Source organism: Eublepharis macularius, chromosome 9 (assembly GCF_028583425.1).
Source record: "Eublepharis macularius isolate TG4126 chromosome 9, MPM_Emac_v1.0, whole genome shotgun sequence".
Taxonomy (NCBI): Eukaryota; Metazoa; Chordata; class Lepidosauria; order Squamata; family Eublepharidae; genus Eublepharis; species Eublepharis macularius.
Window position 1 is genome coordinate 22005920 of NC_072798.1, and position 17628 is coordinate 22023547.

General features: G+C 40.1%; 1 protein-coding gene across 1 annotated transcript in view; it reads right to left on the minus strand.

Moving 5' to 3' along the window:
* Positions 1–17628, minus strand: part of WNK1 (WNK lysine deficient protein kinase 1) — a 149602-nt gene that overhangs the window by 50582 nt on the left and 81392 nt on the right. The window contains exons 6-12 of the mRNA XM_054988948.1: positions 16684–16903; positions 15034–15370; positions 12074–12261; positions 9816–10070; positions 6515–7735; positions 3394–3471; positions 495–638 (exon numbers count right to left, since the gene is read on the minus strand). Coding sequence (XP_054844923.1) covers positions 495–638; positions 3394–3471; positions 6515–7735; positions 9816–10070; positions 12074–12261; positions 15034–15370; positions 16684–16903 — 2443 coding nt within the window. The remainder of the gene's footprint in view (positions 1–494; positions 639–3393; positions 3472–6514; positions 7736–9815; positions 10071–12073; positions 12262–15033; positions 15371–16683; positions 16904–17628) is intronic.

Below are 17628 nucleotides of genomic sequence, written 5' to 3' on the forward strand. Positions count from 1 at the left end.
CTGTGCCAGTATATAGGGAATAGGCTCTAGTTAGTGCCACAAAACAGAGTAAATGGTACAACTGAAGAGGGGGAATTTAGATGACCAAGATAAACTCTGCAGTTTGAGTATTCCAAAATTCACAAGTTCAGGACACCACATACACAGGACCAATTAGGAGTCAGCAAAAGGCCTTGCAGTCAAGAATGGAGGAGGAAACTATGGAGAGAACAGCAGAGACATCCTGAGGAGTACTTACTTTCAATTAGGTCACTGAGTTACTGACTACAGATTTACTCCCTTGTTGAAAAAAAAATACCATTTTTGGAAACAGGCTTAAAGCACCTGTTTAGCAACACAGGCAAGGCTTCCCACATCATGTGCTTATTTCCCTCGGACAAGTTTGTATTCTTTTGAATACAGAACTGTATCTGCCAAATAAATGGAGGCTTAACTGTCAAAAGTTCAAGAAGCCTAGACATGAGTTCTCTAGAGATCAGCAGGTTATCATTTACCTGTGTCCCAGCTGCTACCTGAGGCATGGGCATGATTTGCGCTGTTTGTGTAACTGGCTGGGATGGTGCTGCTCCACTAGAAACTGATGGCTGCTGAACTTGGTATTGCCCAGTCTGCTGGGAAGAGGCTGGCTGCTGAGAACTCTGCATAGGAGAAATAAAGCAGATTATTCTCTTGGGGTAAGATGGGATGGGGGGTGGGGAGAGAAACTCTTGTCTGTACCCTTCTATAACCAATCCTCTAGCACAACAAAACAGAAAGAAAAGTTTCAGAGTAAATTCCTGCTTGGGGGAGGTGTGTTCTAGCACCGATGTTTTGACAGTACTATAGTAGCATTAATACCAACTGTGATATTTCCTGAAGTACAACTGTAAGCAAGCATAGCTTACTGTACATACTGAGAGTCTAAATTCTAAAAACATTGTTGGGATTTATAGTGTAAGTAATGTGGGGGACTAATCCCTCATCACTGCTCAAAGACCTAGGGACTATATGTTGCTAAGATATATTCATTATTAATAAGTCTGGATAATAACCCCTTAAATTTATATTAAAAATGAGAGAGTAATTTACAGATTAATGTTAGTATGAAAGAATAGGGCTGGAGCTGGAAAAGCGTTAGCTCTTGATTGATTTAATTCAGAAAAGTGTTAGCTCTGTTGATTTAATTCATAAAATTAAATATTTTTTTTCCAGTGGTATCCAGCTCCCTACAGACTAGCACTCATATAATTTGATGCAGGATAAATGTTGGAGGTGGGAGTTCATCATTTGCTGATATTTCATTTTCTGGACATGCTCTAAAATACAGATTACAGAACTGCAATCCAATTAGCAAAATGCTAGGTATCAACATACCCTTCAACCTAAGATGCTACTGCTACTGCTAGGGAACCTGGTTATGTGGATCCCTCAGATATTCCTAATTAACTACAGCCAGGGTGGTTAAAGCAGCAAAGCAGTAACGAGCAAAACCCCCTTCTATAAATTAATGGTTTAATAAAATCTGGTGTACTGCTTTACTGACAAGGTTAACATATTACCAGAGAACCGGAAGGAAGGATTTAAAGCTTGACTCGGAAATTACAGCTGGTAAATAACAACGACATTCGATTTATATACCGCCCTTCAGGACAACTTAATGCCCACTCAGAGCGGTTTATAAAGCATGTCATTATTATCCGCACAACAAAACACCCTGTGAGGAGCAGCAGCACGTCCTTACAGGGACTCTGATTAGAGCACATATTCATCCAGTGCTGTGCCAGATGCACTGGCTCCTGGTTGAGTTCTGGATCAAGGTGTTGATTTTGGTATTTAAAGCCCTTAATGGATTGGGGCCAGCATACCTGGAAGACCACCTCTCCCATTATTTCCCCTGCAGGGCCTTGTGCTCTGCGGATAAGCAGTTACTGGTGGTCCCCAGGATGAGGGACGTTTGCCTGGCCTTGACCAGGACCAGGGCATTTTTGGCCCCGACTCCAGCTTGCTGGAACATACTCCCATTGGAGATCTGGGCCCTGCAAGATTTGTTACAGTTTTACAGGGCCTGTAAGATGGAGATGTTCCACCGGGCCTTTGGTTGAGGAACCAGCAATCTGTCCCTCCTGAATGCTGTGCTATATACTCTACCACCCTAGATGCAGCATCATGGCTGCCACTGTAGTTTCATTGCAGTTTTAGCACCTGATGATGGATGCTTTTGTATTGTAGATTTTTGTACTTTTTAATCTTTAATTTTACTGTGTCTTAACTTTGTATTTTTTATTGATGTGAGCCACCCTGAGTCTGTTCACAGGGAGGGCAAGATATAAATTTGACAAGAAAGAAAGAAAGAAAGAGAGAAAGAAAGAAAGAAAATATATATTATTACATTCTGGAATGAGAAAGTGACAAGATTTACCCATTTGCCTTTTAAAAACTCTCAAAAGAAAAAAAAACCATCACCTACGTTTTGGAAACACATGATGAACCACACACAGGGGTAAAGTGTGTGCACGTGCACACAAGTGTATTTGTGTATTTATATATATATATAAAGTAGATAGGTGGCTGGATACAGCCTAGCCAGCAGAATACACTGTTGGGTTTCCTGCTTCCCTTGCAAACAGAACCTTGCTCTTGGCCAGAAAAGAGGATTCCTATAGTTGCAAGGGAATGTGTAGGAAAAAAAGCCACATAGGTCGGGGTGATAAATCACATGAAATCACCTCACCCACTCCTTGACAAGCAGAAGACGAAGGCAGGGTAATTTTGCACAATTCCACTCAGTGCAACCCTTGCTCAATATAGCTTTCTTTCCAAGAATGGCTCTGCATCATCTTTCTGGAGGGCTCAAAGGAACTGCTGGGGGAAGAGGAACATGGAGAAAATCCATGCAGAGTAACCCATTCATCTAGTAATAACCAAGGGTGTGATGTTATCAACTGTATGCAGCTATTTAGACTCCTTTTAATTTGCATGAATTGTTCCCCCTTACATTCAAAGTGTAAGGGCAAACTCTAAAAGTGCTATAAAAAGCACTAAAGTGAAGAGTCTATGGAGATCGGCTGGCCACCAGCCGGCTGCCCAACATATGGGGCTATGTAGCACGGGGCTATGTAGTGCCCATTCATTTGCTGACCCACGTATGGGTTGCAGTACATTATCTGTCCACTTCCCTCCCCTTGTATGTTGATGGGCAGGAATCTGGAATTGACCCCATCTTGGGACAGTTATTATTGTTGTTGATTTTATGAACTGTTGTTTTATGAATCGTTTTAATATTTGTATTATATTTTTATAACTGCTGTACCTTGCTCTGAGCCCACTTGTGGGAAGGGCGAGATAGAAATGTAATAAATAATAATGGTAATAATAATAATAATAATCTACGAAGTTACAGTGGCTCACTCTTACCTGCTGGCCTTGATGCATAAGCTGGGAAGATGTGCCTACTGACGAGCCACTTGAGCCTGGCTGCCCTGGCAGCTGTGTCTAAAGAAGCAGATATACATAAAATTAGATCATTTACTAACTTCTGTATGGAACTTAAGGACCTGAAAGAAGATTCCTTACTGTAAATTCTCAATGGATACAGAACAGTATTTGATATAGAAATTACAGCACTGCAAGAATACAATGTACCACTTTAGACAGCTTTTCCAAACCACTATTAATATAGAAGCTTGTGTGCAGTTTTGCAAAAAGCATTTTTGTCATACAAGTTTCAGGTATCTACAGTTTATCAAAACTGCAAAAAACTATGCTAAAATACATGGAGAGATAAATGCTGATATGCAGTTACATTTACCGTAAACACTCTTGGCATAGATTAAGAACAGAAAAGCCAACTCCATTATGTATTTTCTACCAAAAATCTAGGTTAATACTAATTTCAACTCAGGAAACACTACACCAGTCTTCAAACCTTCAACAGAAATGACTCAAGGCGTCAGAAAGACCAGTCTGATATTGAAAGCCAACATACAAAGCCAAAATAGTCTGCAAACAACTTCCAATACTGAATGAGTAAGCAAGGCAGAAAGCTATTATGAATGAATATAAAAGAATTTAGATTGGAATGGCAATGACCTTCTTTCCAGTATCATTCCCATTACAACGAAATGCAAACCGTATCCTGAGATACAGTAAATTCATCTCTGTATAAAGGGGGAAATTATTACAAAGAGATAATTTCAGAACTCAATCTTGTAAAAAAGTTGGACAGCTATACAAATAATAGGAAAGAAAAAAATTAGCAGTGGATTCCCTTTTAGCCAACTTGAAAATATAGAAATGTAAAAAATTAACATATTTATGGGAGTGAGAAGAGTGTAAGTGGTATATGAGATATACCCTAGTGAGAGATTTAGATCTGGTTTTTAATAGACTCTTGTTTGCTTTGCTCATGTTCAAGGCTCACTCCACAGTAAACAGGCAGTAACTGGATTACAGGCATCAAGCAGGAGGCATATGACTGTCAAGGAGCTCCTCCCCCATGACCTAGCTACTTTTTTTTGTTTGGTTTTGTAACTGCTCTGATCCGATTCATTTGTTTAACCTGCTTCCAAAGGTTTTTTTTTTTTTTGCAATATCTATTTTATTGGGGCTATTGCATTTTCATTTGCTACACTGTATTTTTTTAAAGTTTTCCTCATTGCTTTGTACTGTTAGTTAATTGAATGTGTGTTCATACATGTATAACAGTTTGAGGACCTCAACATAAAAATCCAAATAAAAAATGGATTTCCCACCTAACAGATCAGAAAGACTAGGAGCCAATTAATCAGCAACAAGAAAAAAAGGCATCAGTGCTCCACTAGTAAATATTGTTTTCAGTTTTCAGCAGATACCATAAGCTTCGTCCCATGACTGAACTTCCAACAAAGACAGTGGAATTATACTTACAGAAAAAGTTAACCTTATGCATAGAAATTAGTATTTCCATTGCCATTTTACAGTGTCTAAAGCATTTTGCATACATTCTGTCTGTTATCTGCATGCAGTAAGATAAACCCAGGATTCTCTCCATATTGCAGACTGAGTGCTGAAGGTCAGAGAGCTGCTTGCCTAAGCTAAACTAACATATTCCTGGCTGAAACAAGATTTGACTCAAGATTTTCCTGACATTCTAGCCACTCTACTCTAACAGGTTCTCGTGTTTAATGTTGCTGCCTCTAGCAATGCAGCAACTTTGATATAAAAGATTCCCCAAAACATAATCATTCTATGAAGGCTTTGCATCTCACTATCCAATAGCTCAAAACAGCAACCAACAATGAGCTCCACCGGTCCATCCCCACTAATTCAACTGCATTCAGTATGACTATCACTGTAGGATGCTACAAACTATGGTTGGCTTGGCACTATTTTCCAGTGAAAATAGTTAGGAGACAGATGCCTATGATCAGCACAGAGGAAGTTAAAAGATTAGTGCGGGGGTCTAAAATAAATGCTTACACTGTTAAATCTCTCAAAGCAAATTTGTACTGTTCTTCAACTCTGGCAATCCAATATCAACAAAAATCTCAGCTCATTAGATTTTGTTGTTGCCTTACAATACTCTAGTAGTACCCTCTGTTATACATCCTCTTTTCTGAACATTCTAATATTGAGAGATTTTGTATTAAGCTGTTATCTTTGCTTCTAAAAACAAGTACTTGTAGCACCCTAATTCTAATAATGTAATTGAAAGCAACTTTAAACCCTCTTTGTGCCAGTAAAACTCGTTTGCCTTTAAGGCTGTGTACAAAGGGTAGCATTTCAGAGACTTGGAGGTGGCATGAGAACACCTGCTGTGAAGTCCCAGTGCTGATCCACTTTCTTTCTTCTATGTTAGCTATCAGGACCAGACACTATATCACTCAAAGAGCATTTTGGCCTGAGTGCTATCGGTTGCTGACCCTTACTAGAGAAAAGTAGAAAAGACAGCTGTATTATGGGATATAAAGGCTCTTTTATCTCTATTGTACAACTTTAAATCCTCCGATTATCTGTACATACCCTAAAATATCTATCTCACAATACCCTACATAAATCTTAGAAGATGTGTCAACAAAGGATATATTAAACAGTACTTAAAAGAATTATTACTCAAGTACTGCATTTGTTCCTGTTAAATAATTTTATCAGTACAGCCAGTTCACATCTTCAGGTTTTATAGCAACCCCTTAATTGACTCACCTGAGCATCCAAAGTGAGCATCAGATAAGTAAAAAGAAAGTTTTTAAACAGGGTTAAAGGAGTGCCATTTATTTTCATATTAACTAACCTTCTATGCAAAAGTTTGCAAAACATCAATTCAGCTTCATGTGCTAATAATGTTTAGGGGAACTCCTAATAAACTATGACAGGGTGGTTTCAACTACTAATACATTTCTGGCAACACACAGTCTAATCTCCACAACTAAAGTAACATGGGGATGAGAGGGGAAGATTAAGGAAAGGACAGAAGATAGGAAATATAAGGAAACTTGTGCTACAATGTCAAGAAAAACTAAAAAACTAAGACATTTTTGGAAGCATTTGTTCCTGTAACCTGAGAATAGAGTGTAGATGGTCCTGAAGAAACCAGTGTCGAGAAAGTCTGTTGAGATGAAGTTCCCTGTGGGAAATGGATGAAGACCTGCGAATCTTGAAATACCTTCTGAGCCAGCTGGGAAGCAGGCAGAGACAAATCTGAAACGTATGATGTAGATGCCCCAGTGGGAGGAGGAGACAGGAAGTCACCAGTGTCTGAGGAAGTCAACTGTGAGGAGTCACTTGAGTATCCTGGGCTACCTTCCGGCCAGATCTGCAGAACAGAACTGCCTCTAGGCACCATGAACTCAGAGCCCAGGAAGTTACACTGCTCTTCTGTAACGGGCTGAAGGCGGCCAGGCTGTACAGTCGTTTGAGGAGACTCCTCCTGATTACAATCTGTGGAGCCTCGACGATTTCTATATACACGTTGGGGTATGACTGCACCTTCTCCTGGAGATGCAGTAGATGCTTGAACATGAAACTCAAATACACAGCTTGTTCTGCCATCACCACTCTGAGTGAGTACAGCAGGTGCAGAATGTGGGACGAATACCTGGTGAAAACTCATCTGTGTGGGATCCGCACTCAGCGGGGTTGACATGCTAGACAATGGTGATAGTGGATTCATTCCAGAATCCAGCCTCAAGTTCTGAATCTGTCTTGCCAAAAAAGTCTGCCCAGTTTGATACTCAAATGTAGAACCCTGAAGAGGGCCACCATACAAATTTCTTTGTTCAGGTGCCTGCTGCAAATGTTGCTCAGTCCCATGGGAATTATGAGATACAGTATCATAGTTTTCAGGCAACTGGGGCTGATAATGCATGCTCATTAAATACACTGCTTCTTGAGTCAATACATTTTTAGCCCCCTCAGAAGCTGCTTGTCCAGGCCTGTAATCACCGAATACTTGAGCCGACTCAAAAACAGGATTAGCCTGCATATGCTCTCCTGTAGATTTGTGAGCTGTGGTGCTCATTGTCACTAGTGCTTCTGGCGTCCAAGCAGTCGGACTACCACCTGGGAGAAGCAAACTTTGACCAGTCTTGAGCAGTGGCTGGAAGTGGCACGTTTGGGCTTCAAGGATGGAAGTGCTCTTGCGCCGCTGAGAAAAGGCCACCCTCGAAGGGCAGATGGGTGGTGGTGAGAAGGACACTGGCCGTTCATGAACGGTTGGAAAAAATACCTGGGAATCTGGGAATGTTGGGGTTCCCCCACACGGATGCACCATGGAGTGAGGCTGTATTGACATGAACAAGACAAGTAATTCACATATTATAGAAGCATATTAGTATGTTCAGCTCAACAAGAAGCTCTCTTTAGTAACCTTATAGAATGGCTACGCCTAGTTCATGGTCAACACACAAAATGTTTTGAAGTGTTATGAATATCCATTAAATACATCCATGGCAGATAAAGGTACATATGAAATTATTTGCTTTCGTTAGAAGCTGCTTTTCCATCTATCCCTTTCCACTGATATGAACATTTGTGTTGGGTGCGGAACACTGACTTTCTTCAATAAAATCAATTCACTATATACACTACACTATTAAACTCATGAAAGTTAGTGGTCTAATAGAGGAACAGATTTGGTTTGACACCTGGATAGGAACAAAAGCCTCATCAGTTTATTCAGAATCTATCAGCCTCTCAACCATTCCATACTACGTCTCAAAATCCCATTTACTGAAAATGGACACCATCTATTAAGGGTTGCTCACTACAGTATACCATATCAAAATGTGTTTCCAGTCCTCTACTCTATACAAGCTCCACTTACAAGCATCAGATGGATAAGCAACAGCACAGCAGCATAAAATATTAAAATACTCTCAGTTGCTCTTATCTAGAGGTGGGCACAGACTGGAAAATGGATTAAAATTTGACACGGACCAGCCCGGTTAGGCATTCACAAACCAGCAGGTTGTGGGACACATGTTTTCCATAGACCCAATGATTTTTGGGACAGTCCGTCAGTCCATGAATCCAGACAATCCAGACATTCCAGTGCCTTCCTTGAGACTTCCCGAGAACCGGGCGCTCCCCTGTGGGGCTAGCTTCCGCTGACAGGAAGGACTTCCCCACCTGCCAGCTGAAGCAAGGTGTGGGGTTTAAAGCACCCGTTTCTGTGCCCCTCGCTTGCAAGCAGCAAGAAAATGGGTGGTCTCGCATGGGGCTGATTTCAGCTGACAGGCCCTGGAAGTGACAGACCATGGACTGACCAACCGGTCCACAAACTGGGGCAGGTCCATGAAAAGTTCATGGTCCGTGGTTTTTCCCCGGTCCATGCCCACCTCTCCTCTTATCCATATGTGATATGATTTCTTGGGTTCCCTACATCAAAGAGTTAATTTATACTGTGGAAAAGCAGCAGCAAACGTTCATATGACTCCAAACAAAGAATGAAGACCAGTCTTGCATACTCTTTGTGAAAGAAAACAAGGTGTTTCTCTGTACTGCAGAACAGCGATTCAAACTTCCTCTGATAGAATCAAACAAAATGTTACAAATAAACATTCCATTATCCTCCTTCTGTGGGCATAAGTGTAAAATTTAAAAGGAACTTCTCATGTGAATTCTAGGATTACGTAGAAAAAACTGCAACTAATCACATGGAATCTATGTTTTAACCAGCCAATGTATATTGTGTGCAACCCTCCCTCCCCGAGTAAATCCCAAACTTGGGGGGGGGGGAGGTCCAATCTAGGCAGAATTATGAAATTGTGAGTATCTGGCTAGCTCCAAATTTAGAATATTTTAACATACTAGAGAAGTTAAAAAAAAGACTGGTAGGTGAGATCTACAGTATGGAAGAGGACAATATAGGTAGCATGACATAGCATTAACTGCCATAAAGAATGGCAGGGGAACTGGCTTCCAGTGACTGCTGCTGGCTACAAAATTTTAAAATATCTCTTCCCACAATGCTTAGGTCTAGAATCTTTTTCTCTCCTTAAATGACAGCTATCTGTCAAATACAGACAGAGCACTATGATTATAAAATGGTTACAATCTCAGGATACAATCAGTTACACACACTTATACGATTTAATTAATTTCTACTTGTTGACCAGAGACTGAAGTTCAGAACTGATTATCAAAGTTCATTAAACTATAGCTAAATTGTTACAAGGTACATTTGAACCTCTCTCTAAAGCTCTGGACACTTGCAGCCAGCTTTTGGAAGAAGAATCGGCTTTCTGATAGCACAGAGTAAACACAATCCTTTTTCACTCTTATCTAATTACAAGAATGAAGCCAGGATGTATTTAGTGGTGACTTATCTTCAATGAGCCAGGAGGCATACAGTGACATACAGGGCTGACAAAGAGGGAAGGCAGGCTGGAACGCCGGTGCTTGCGTGGAGAGGCAGTGTGCATGGGCAGGACACTCTCCAGGGCTTTGGAAAGCTTTTCACCAAAGGTTTCCTCAGGAGCAGTCCGAAGGTGGGAGGGAGAGAGAGGTGCAGACAACGCTGATGGCGGAGTGGAAGGAGCACTGAAAGGGATGTTGCGGAGAGGGGAGAAAGAAAGAGGGGAAGCACCAACTGACATGCTACAGCCACGACGAGGCTAAGGAAGGAAACAAAAAAAAGTGAACACAAATCACATGGACTAATGAGCTGGAACTGAGGGAGACACATTCATGACAAAGGCCCAATGTTGACCATAAAGTATAGGAGGTATGAACAAACGATGAGTGACATCACGTACAGGAAAGAGGACATATACACCTGGGAGGACTGCAGGTTTTTCTTTGACTGGCAGGTTCCACTAGTGCCGTCTCCTACTACAAATAGTCTGCATATGCATAGGAAGAGGATATCTGCTCTCAGCACCTGGCTCGATCAGAACATGCCAAAGTTGTTTCCAGTACCAAGAAATTTGACATGTAAAGGGCCCTAAGAGTCAAAGAGCAACCAGATGTTCACACTAGCTTGGAACAGGCACTGTAGTGTATGCACAAAAGTGCTCCTTGCAAATTTTAGTGTTACTCTGTTGAAGTTCATATATTTCCTTCTGGAGTGTATGGCTATCAAAAAATTTATTGGATATCTATAGTTCTTTATTCAGCCAAGTATTACAAGACATCAAGAATAATCCACATCAAACAGTGGAATGACAAGACTAATTACAGAAACTGTTTAAGATTAGACTGTCTTCTAAGAGAGGAGTGTGCTAGAGAAAATACTTGCAGCAATCTTCTTACATCCCATAGGTTAGCAGCTTATTTTTCTGATTGAACAAATTAGGGTCCAAATTACTTTAAGAAGCACACACGCGCACACCATTATTTAATAGTCCCTCCAGCAGCCAGGTGTTCCCCCTGCCAACTTATTTTTTTCTAGAACCTTGAAAAAAGTAGTCTGTCCTCCTCTCCTATGTCTTTTCTCTCAATAAGACTGCAATCAGAATCGAAACTTCCAGAAGGATGCAGACAGAATGTTTTTGCTGTGTTCGACTAATTACTGGCCTGTTAGTTTATTCCCCTAGTGTTAGCCATGATTATTCAACCTTGAGGCAAGGCACGTGAAGATTGCTTAATGGTTTATTGATCTAAGCCATGTCCTTGAGCAAAAACATAGGAACTAAAATAAAGTGAGCCAGTTTTTTAAAAAAAGACGGTCTGTATGAACTCATCTGGTATGGATTTAAAAGGGCACAAAACTTCATAAGTGCATTTGAGCAAAATGGAAAAATATTATTTGCACTGAAAACAATGTACAGCCACAAAAAGTAACCTGCGGATTATCAAATAAAAGAGTCCACCATCTAGATATAGGACAATTATTTAAGAATTAGATATAATTTCATTTGTCCACAAGGAACAAGTTTAGTAAAATAGAGTAGGGGAACAGCATGTATGTGTGGGTTTTTTAAGGAAGATCCCCAAATTCAGCTCTGAAAACATACCAGAAAAAGATACTGAATAAAGGGTAACACAAATGAACACATGAAGTGGGAAAGGTATTTGTGCCCATGAGCAATTAAATGCAAGCTATAAATTAGAACACAAAAGTGGGATCATTTAAAACTGCAGTGTTCGCATGCAGCATTCTGACAGTTAGGAATTCTTACCTTAACTAGCTGAAATTAAATTCTTATAGAACATACATTATCTAACAGTCATTCCCTAAAGCCCCATCATGAATTTTCAGTTAGAAACTTCCTCCCACAGAGTTCACTGCACCTGCAGCTCAACAATGTTTGAAGCTAGACAAAATATTATGTACCTCTTAGGCAGGCAGTGCAATCAACTGGGGGGAGTAGCACTGACACACATTACACACCCACAAGATCCATTTGTACTCATGAATCCATACAACGGATGTCCTCCCTCCCAGCAGAAGCATTCTATCAGAGTGAAACATTTACTATCCTCACATATGAAGTTTCCCCAGACACACTCACAGAACAGCTGTTCTTCTTAACCACATGCTAAGAGCTAAAAGTCTGCACAAATCCATGAATATCGATTAGGGTTACTATACAGTATATTTATTTAGGAAACTCTTTGCTGCCTCTCCAGAGAACCTACTTGAGTATTTGCTCTGCTACTCCATCTTTACACTTACCACTGCAGATGCCTGATAAACTCCAGGCTGTTGTGGTTGAGGCTGGCCAACAGGAACTGTATATCCTGGGGCTGGAACTGTTGGGACAGCCTGTTCATGCTGGGAGCCATAGGAAGCAGTCTGCTGGCTACTCATACATGATTCAGTAAACAGAGATGATCCCTGACCACTGTCAACAGTCCCATCAGCTGTAAAAGACCATACATGAGTCAGTTTTAGACCACATCAGTTTTGTGACGGAGTTTCAAGACAGCTGGGAAATTAGTCCATGCCATTAAAAACAGGCCAAAAAAAAGCCAGGCTCAATTAAAGTGGAGAAGAGATATAATTTTAAAAACAAATGAAATAATATGAACACTAGCATCAAGTCATAATATTCTCTCAAAATCCCTCCATTACAAATTATGTTTTTAGAAAAATCTTCAGAAGAAACGTGCACCTGGAAGATAATAGGTTACAGGAGCCAAAGAAGCCCTGTCTCAATGATTTCTGACCTATTTATTTCCAAGAACCTGAACATGCACCCACACATTTTCAGAGGTTTTTCTCCTCAAATTAAGAGGGGATGCAAGCCTATTTCTAAGTGGAGATTCTAAGGATGTCAAACACCTCCACACTATACACCATACTGAATATAAGCAATCTGGCTCTCAGCATTAAAGGCAAAAGTAGTTCCATTTGGGACACAAAGAATCAGTCAAGACTTCAAAAAAGTTCTCTTTTCTGGAGCCATACAGAATTTAAATCATCCCTGACAACAAAAGTACCTACCTTTAAGATCATATTTCAATACCACATGCTCATGAAAAAAGCTGGTATTTCAATTCTTCAGCAAAACCAGATGCATTTCATTTCAATCAAAGGGTGGGAGTTAAGAACTTTCTTACTATTCATCTCATTTATAAATTTTGATCAGTTACTGGTTATGTTCATGCCTTGGTTGAGTTATGACTTACTGCAGCTCGACATCTTAAGACAGATCATCAGTATCTTCTAGAATTCCAGGAGCCACTGTGTTAGTAATGCTATCTCACAAAGATAGCATGTTCTTTTCTCCAAAAAACAATACAGCCTTCATATCTGGGCAAAGTGCCCTCCTGATTAAGAAATTTCTGAAGTCACTGTTATCCCTCCTAGTTTCAGCTTCTCACTTAATATTTTTTCCATGGTTAGGTCAGCAATTTCATTTATACACAGCTCATCTATGATACAGGCAGGTTTCTCCCTGGGGGCTCTGAACTGGAAAGGCCCCGATCCTAACTAAGCTTCATTGGTATTATGTTTAACCTAATAATTCCTTGCAGTAATAGCTGAGTCTTCAGCTACTTTTGACAGAAATACATTTGAATCTGGCTACTGGACAAGAAACCACCAATATCCCTCCCTACACTGAGGCGACTGGCGTTCATCCTTAATGCACAGGTGCCAATGAGCGCTTTTGCTGATGGATTTAAAAAGTGGCAAATCTTCTCATTCTCCCTGGCTCTATGTAGAGAAAGAAATTTAACTGTGGACAGAAACATCATTTTGATCAAAATATACCAACAAGTGCCACAATTTACAAAGAATGATCAAATACATAAGGGGAAATCCCATTACCTACTTTATCATTATGAGTTTCTATAGCAAAACTCATAATTTGATCAGATACAAGTGGTTGCTCTTTCGATTGAAAATCAGTTCACAATCTGGTTTTGATCTAAGATCTCCTTAAATTATGAAGAATATTTCTGATCTGGAAATATCGAAGTGGTAGACATTGACCTTCTGTTTTCTAGACCGTTTCTGCAAGACAGACTAATAATTCTTTAATAAAGCCTCAACTGTAACTAAGAACATAAGAGAAGCCATGTTGGATCAGGCCAATGGCCCATCCAGTCCAACACTCTGTGTCACACAGTGGCCAAAAACCAGGTGTCCTCAAGAGGTCTGCCAGTGGGGAAGGGATACCAGAAGCACTCCCACTGATTGCCCTCCCCGAAACACCAAAATTACAGAGTGTCACTGCCCTAGACAGAGAGTTCCATCTGTACCTTGTGGCTAATGGCCACTGATGGACCTCTGCTCCATATGTTTATCCAATCCCCTCTTGAAGCTGTCTATGCTTGAAGCTGCCACCACTTCCTGAGGCAGTGAATTCCATGTGTTAATTACCCTTTGGGTGAAGAAAAACTTCCTTTTATCCGTTCTAACCTGACTGCTCAGCAATTTCATTAAGTGCCCACGAGTTCCAGTACTGTGAGAAAGGAAGAAAAATACTTCTCTCTCTACTTTCTCTGTCACATGCATAATCTTGTAAACCTCTATCATGTCACCGCTCAGTCATTGTTTAATAATAACTGAATTATTCTTCCCGCAATGTATATAATGTTAACCATTTTGTTAATTATAGAAGATTGGTATTAATGGTAAAAGCCTAGAGCTTGGAACACTCTGTTTCATATCAGATGGCTGAACTGGAATTACTTATTATCAGTATTAATTGTTTTCATACGAAACCAAACAGTCTTTAAGCAACCCCTCCAAAAAAGCAACCCCCCCCCAACACCACAACAACCACCCCCACAATCTAAGGAAGATTCCAAAGCTACCTGCATCATCCCCATACAGTACCAACCTTCCATATCAGCTATTCTGAAACCTTTATAATATACCCTGACATTTATAATATAAGGGTCAAAGAACCCTTTGGCCTCCCTCTACTAGAGGCTTGGAAAAAATATCATTCCTTGATACTGTAGGATGCTTTATTTAATTTAACTTTTTCATATAAGTATTTTTGTCTCTACAGAAGAAAGACCTCTGTGAAAACTGAATTTTACACCACTGAAAATGAACTGGCCAGTTCTAACATGTCATTTAAAGTGCAGCTTTTAATCCAGCCTTAGGGTTGTGGTAAGTCCCAGCTCAAGGGAAGAGCTGTGTGTGTGTCAGATAAGACATATAAAGGTGATACTTACAGAGCACTGAAATGCTGGGCTGCTGGTATTGCAGCTGTTGATGCTGATCAGCCTCTGGTTCTTCAGGTTCTACTTGTGTAGATACTGAAGCTGAAGTTGTGGGGATGGCAGTGGTACCAGTGGCAGGAGCAGCATGCTTTGCCCCTTGCTGGGTAGCACCCGCTTGTAACTGCTGTTCTATCTGCTGCTTCTGATTGATTTCTTCTTGCTTTCTTTTCTCCTGCTCTTCTCTCACTAACTGACGTTGCTCCCTCTTTCGCTTGATTAAGGAAACTCTGTCCTTTATGGCCTTGGCCATTGTCTTGTGATCCCCTTCACAGACATATCCAGACTCAACCTGAAAAGAGTACACACACTATTGGTATGATCATAGCAGAAGGTGAAGGTAAGCTTATGTAAGCTGAATAAAGTTTATATAATTATGTAATTAATAAAACTCAAGTTAATGTGCCAGCATTTCAGAATGTCCTGTTAAGATATAGTATAATGAATCTATAGCAAAATAATGTAAGATCATTCAAGCTTCATGGAAAGAAGTTGGAGGGAAGGGGGTTTCAAAGAAATGTAATACAAAAGAATTCTAGATCCCATCATAAAGAATATGATCTCCTCCATCAGAACATCTCCATGGGCAGCACAGTTACTATTATGTACAAGCATGTGCATTTACTGATCATCTATCACCTCTGATAGCTATCAACCATTCTGGATGACAACTGAAAGTGCCTCTACCCAACTAACTGGTAGTGTTAAAGATGACGACACTAACCATTTGATTAGGCAATACATGTGGCCTCAAACACGGCATAGATCACCACGACCAGCATATTATGTGGGATTCTTTACCCTGTGTGCCACTGCCCTGCATGCAATGAATCAGCTGTGGAAAGAGATCTGCAAGCAGGAAACATGTATGCACTGATCTATGAAAAGGAGATCTGACAATGTCTTTGGGGGGGGGGAAAGATTACAATTTCACTGGGAATCGGGTGAGGAATTCTATTTAAATTTAAATTATGTTCATAACACAATTCCAGTTAGATGGTATCTGACACCATGGAATCTAAGAACAGGAATTGTCCTGGAAAATATGTGGGCAGCAAGGAAGGCTTCTCTGTATGTAACGGGTATCTTGAAACGCAGAAATTGTAACACACGGAATCAACAGCTGGCTACAAGCTCTTGATCTCTTTGTAAATTCTTCTAGGAGCTCATAAAAGCATGTTAATAGATGTGCTTATAGAAAAAATATAAGAACACTGACCTTTATATTTTGATTAAGAAAAGTATGGTATCTAGATAATATCGGGGGGGGGGGATTGAGCCTTCTAAACTGAGAGGGCAACTAATGAATTTTAAGAAACATGATGGTCCTATGGATTTCATCCTCCCAGATAGTAATTCCCTCACATCATCTTGACAGCTGCAAGTTTCAAAAGGACTGTGTCACAGAGCCTGAAGAGGACCTATTTTGGGGGGAACAAAAATTGCCAAAAGCTCCCAGTTATCCCTATAGTCTTTGTATTACCTTATTTTTTGTTTTAAAAAGTTCATTTTTATAACAGCAGCCAAACTTCAGGTAGGCCAGATCACATCTAGACCTCAGAATCATTCAAGCTCTACCCCTAGACTCACAAGAGTACTACCTACCATTTCTTGTGCTACGTCTTCTGGGACATCTCTCTCCAAATCAAAAGAAAATTCTATCGCTTCATTGTCCTTATATTTTCCCTTAAGTTTTTTAATATCCTCAATTCGTAACCAGAGTTTGATGGCAATCTTCTCTCCATCATCTTCTTCTGCCAACTCTACCCGTACACCAGTTTCTTCCTGGAAGAATGCATGATTCAAAAGGTCCTTGATAGCGTATCTAAAAAAAAAAGAGTGGTGAAAAAGATGGTTAAAAGGTATTTGGCTACACCTGACAGCACAGGGCTCAAATCTATTTCCCCTGTTTTTAAACCAAAGAGCCCATATAGCACCTGAAATTCAAATACATGTTTATATTTATGACGACTTTTTTGTGAATAGACTTGGGGCCAGCATTCAACATTACAGATTCTGCAGACTTCATCACTTCTAGAAACATTGTACATTTTATATGCATGTACAGAGTTATATATTGTTCTTGTTGCAAAATTTCTCTTGCAGAATTTGTTGTCAGGGACTAGGTGGGAAAGTAAAGAGATGGGTGAGATAAAGACCATGTAACCTAGCTAGCGGGATACAGAAATTGTCTACTAGTTTCCAAACATGTATCCAAACACTTGCAGTATACTTAAAGCTCCACAGCCTGTTTGAATAAAAGAGATGGAAATATGTTATTTTCCCTTTGAATGACAGGTTTAATTGAGCAGATAATGGCCTTTCTATCAAGTGATAGATTAGAGCCTATCCTAAACTACATATAATCTAGCAGGAGTTCAGTGGCACCTTAGAGACCAACAAGATTTTCAGAGTGTAAGCTTTCAAGTGTCACGAGCTTCCTTCTTTACACCCAAATCCTGCTGTTCTACTGCAGACTAGCAGGACTACCATCTAAACTATGTGTAATTTAATGTTATTTTGAGGGTAAAACCTGAACTCTTCAAATGA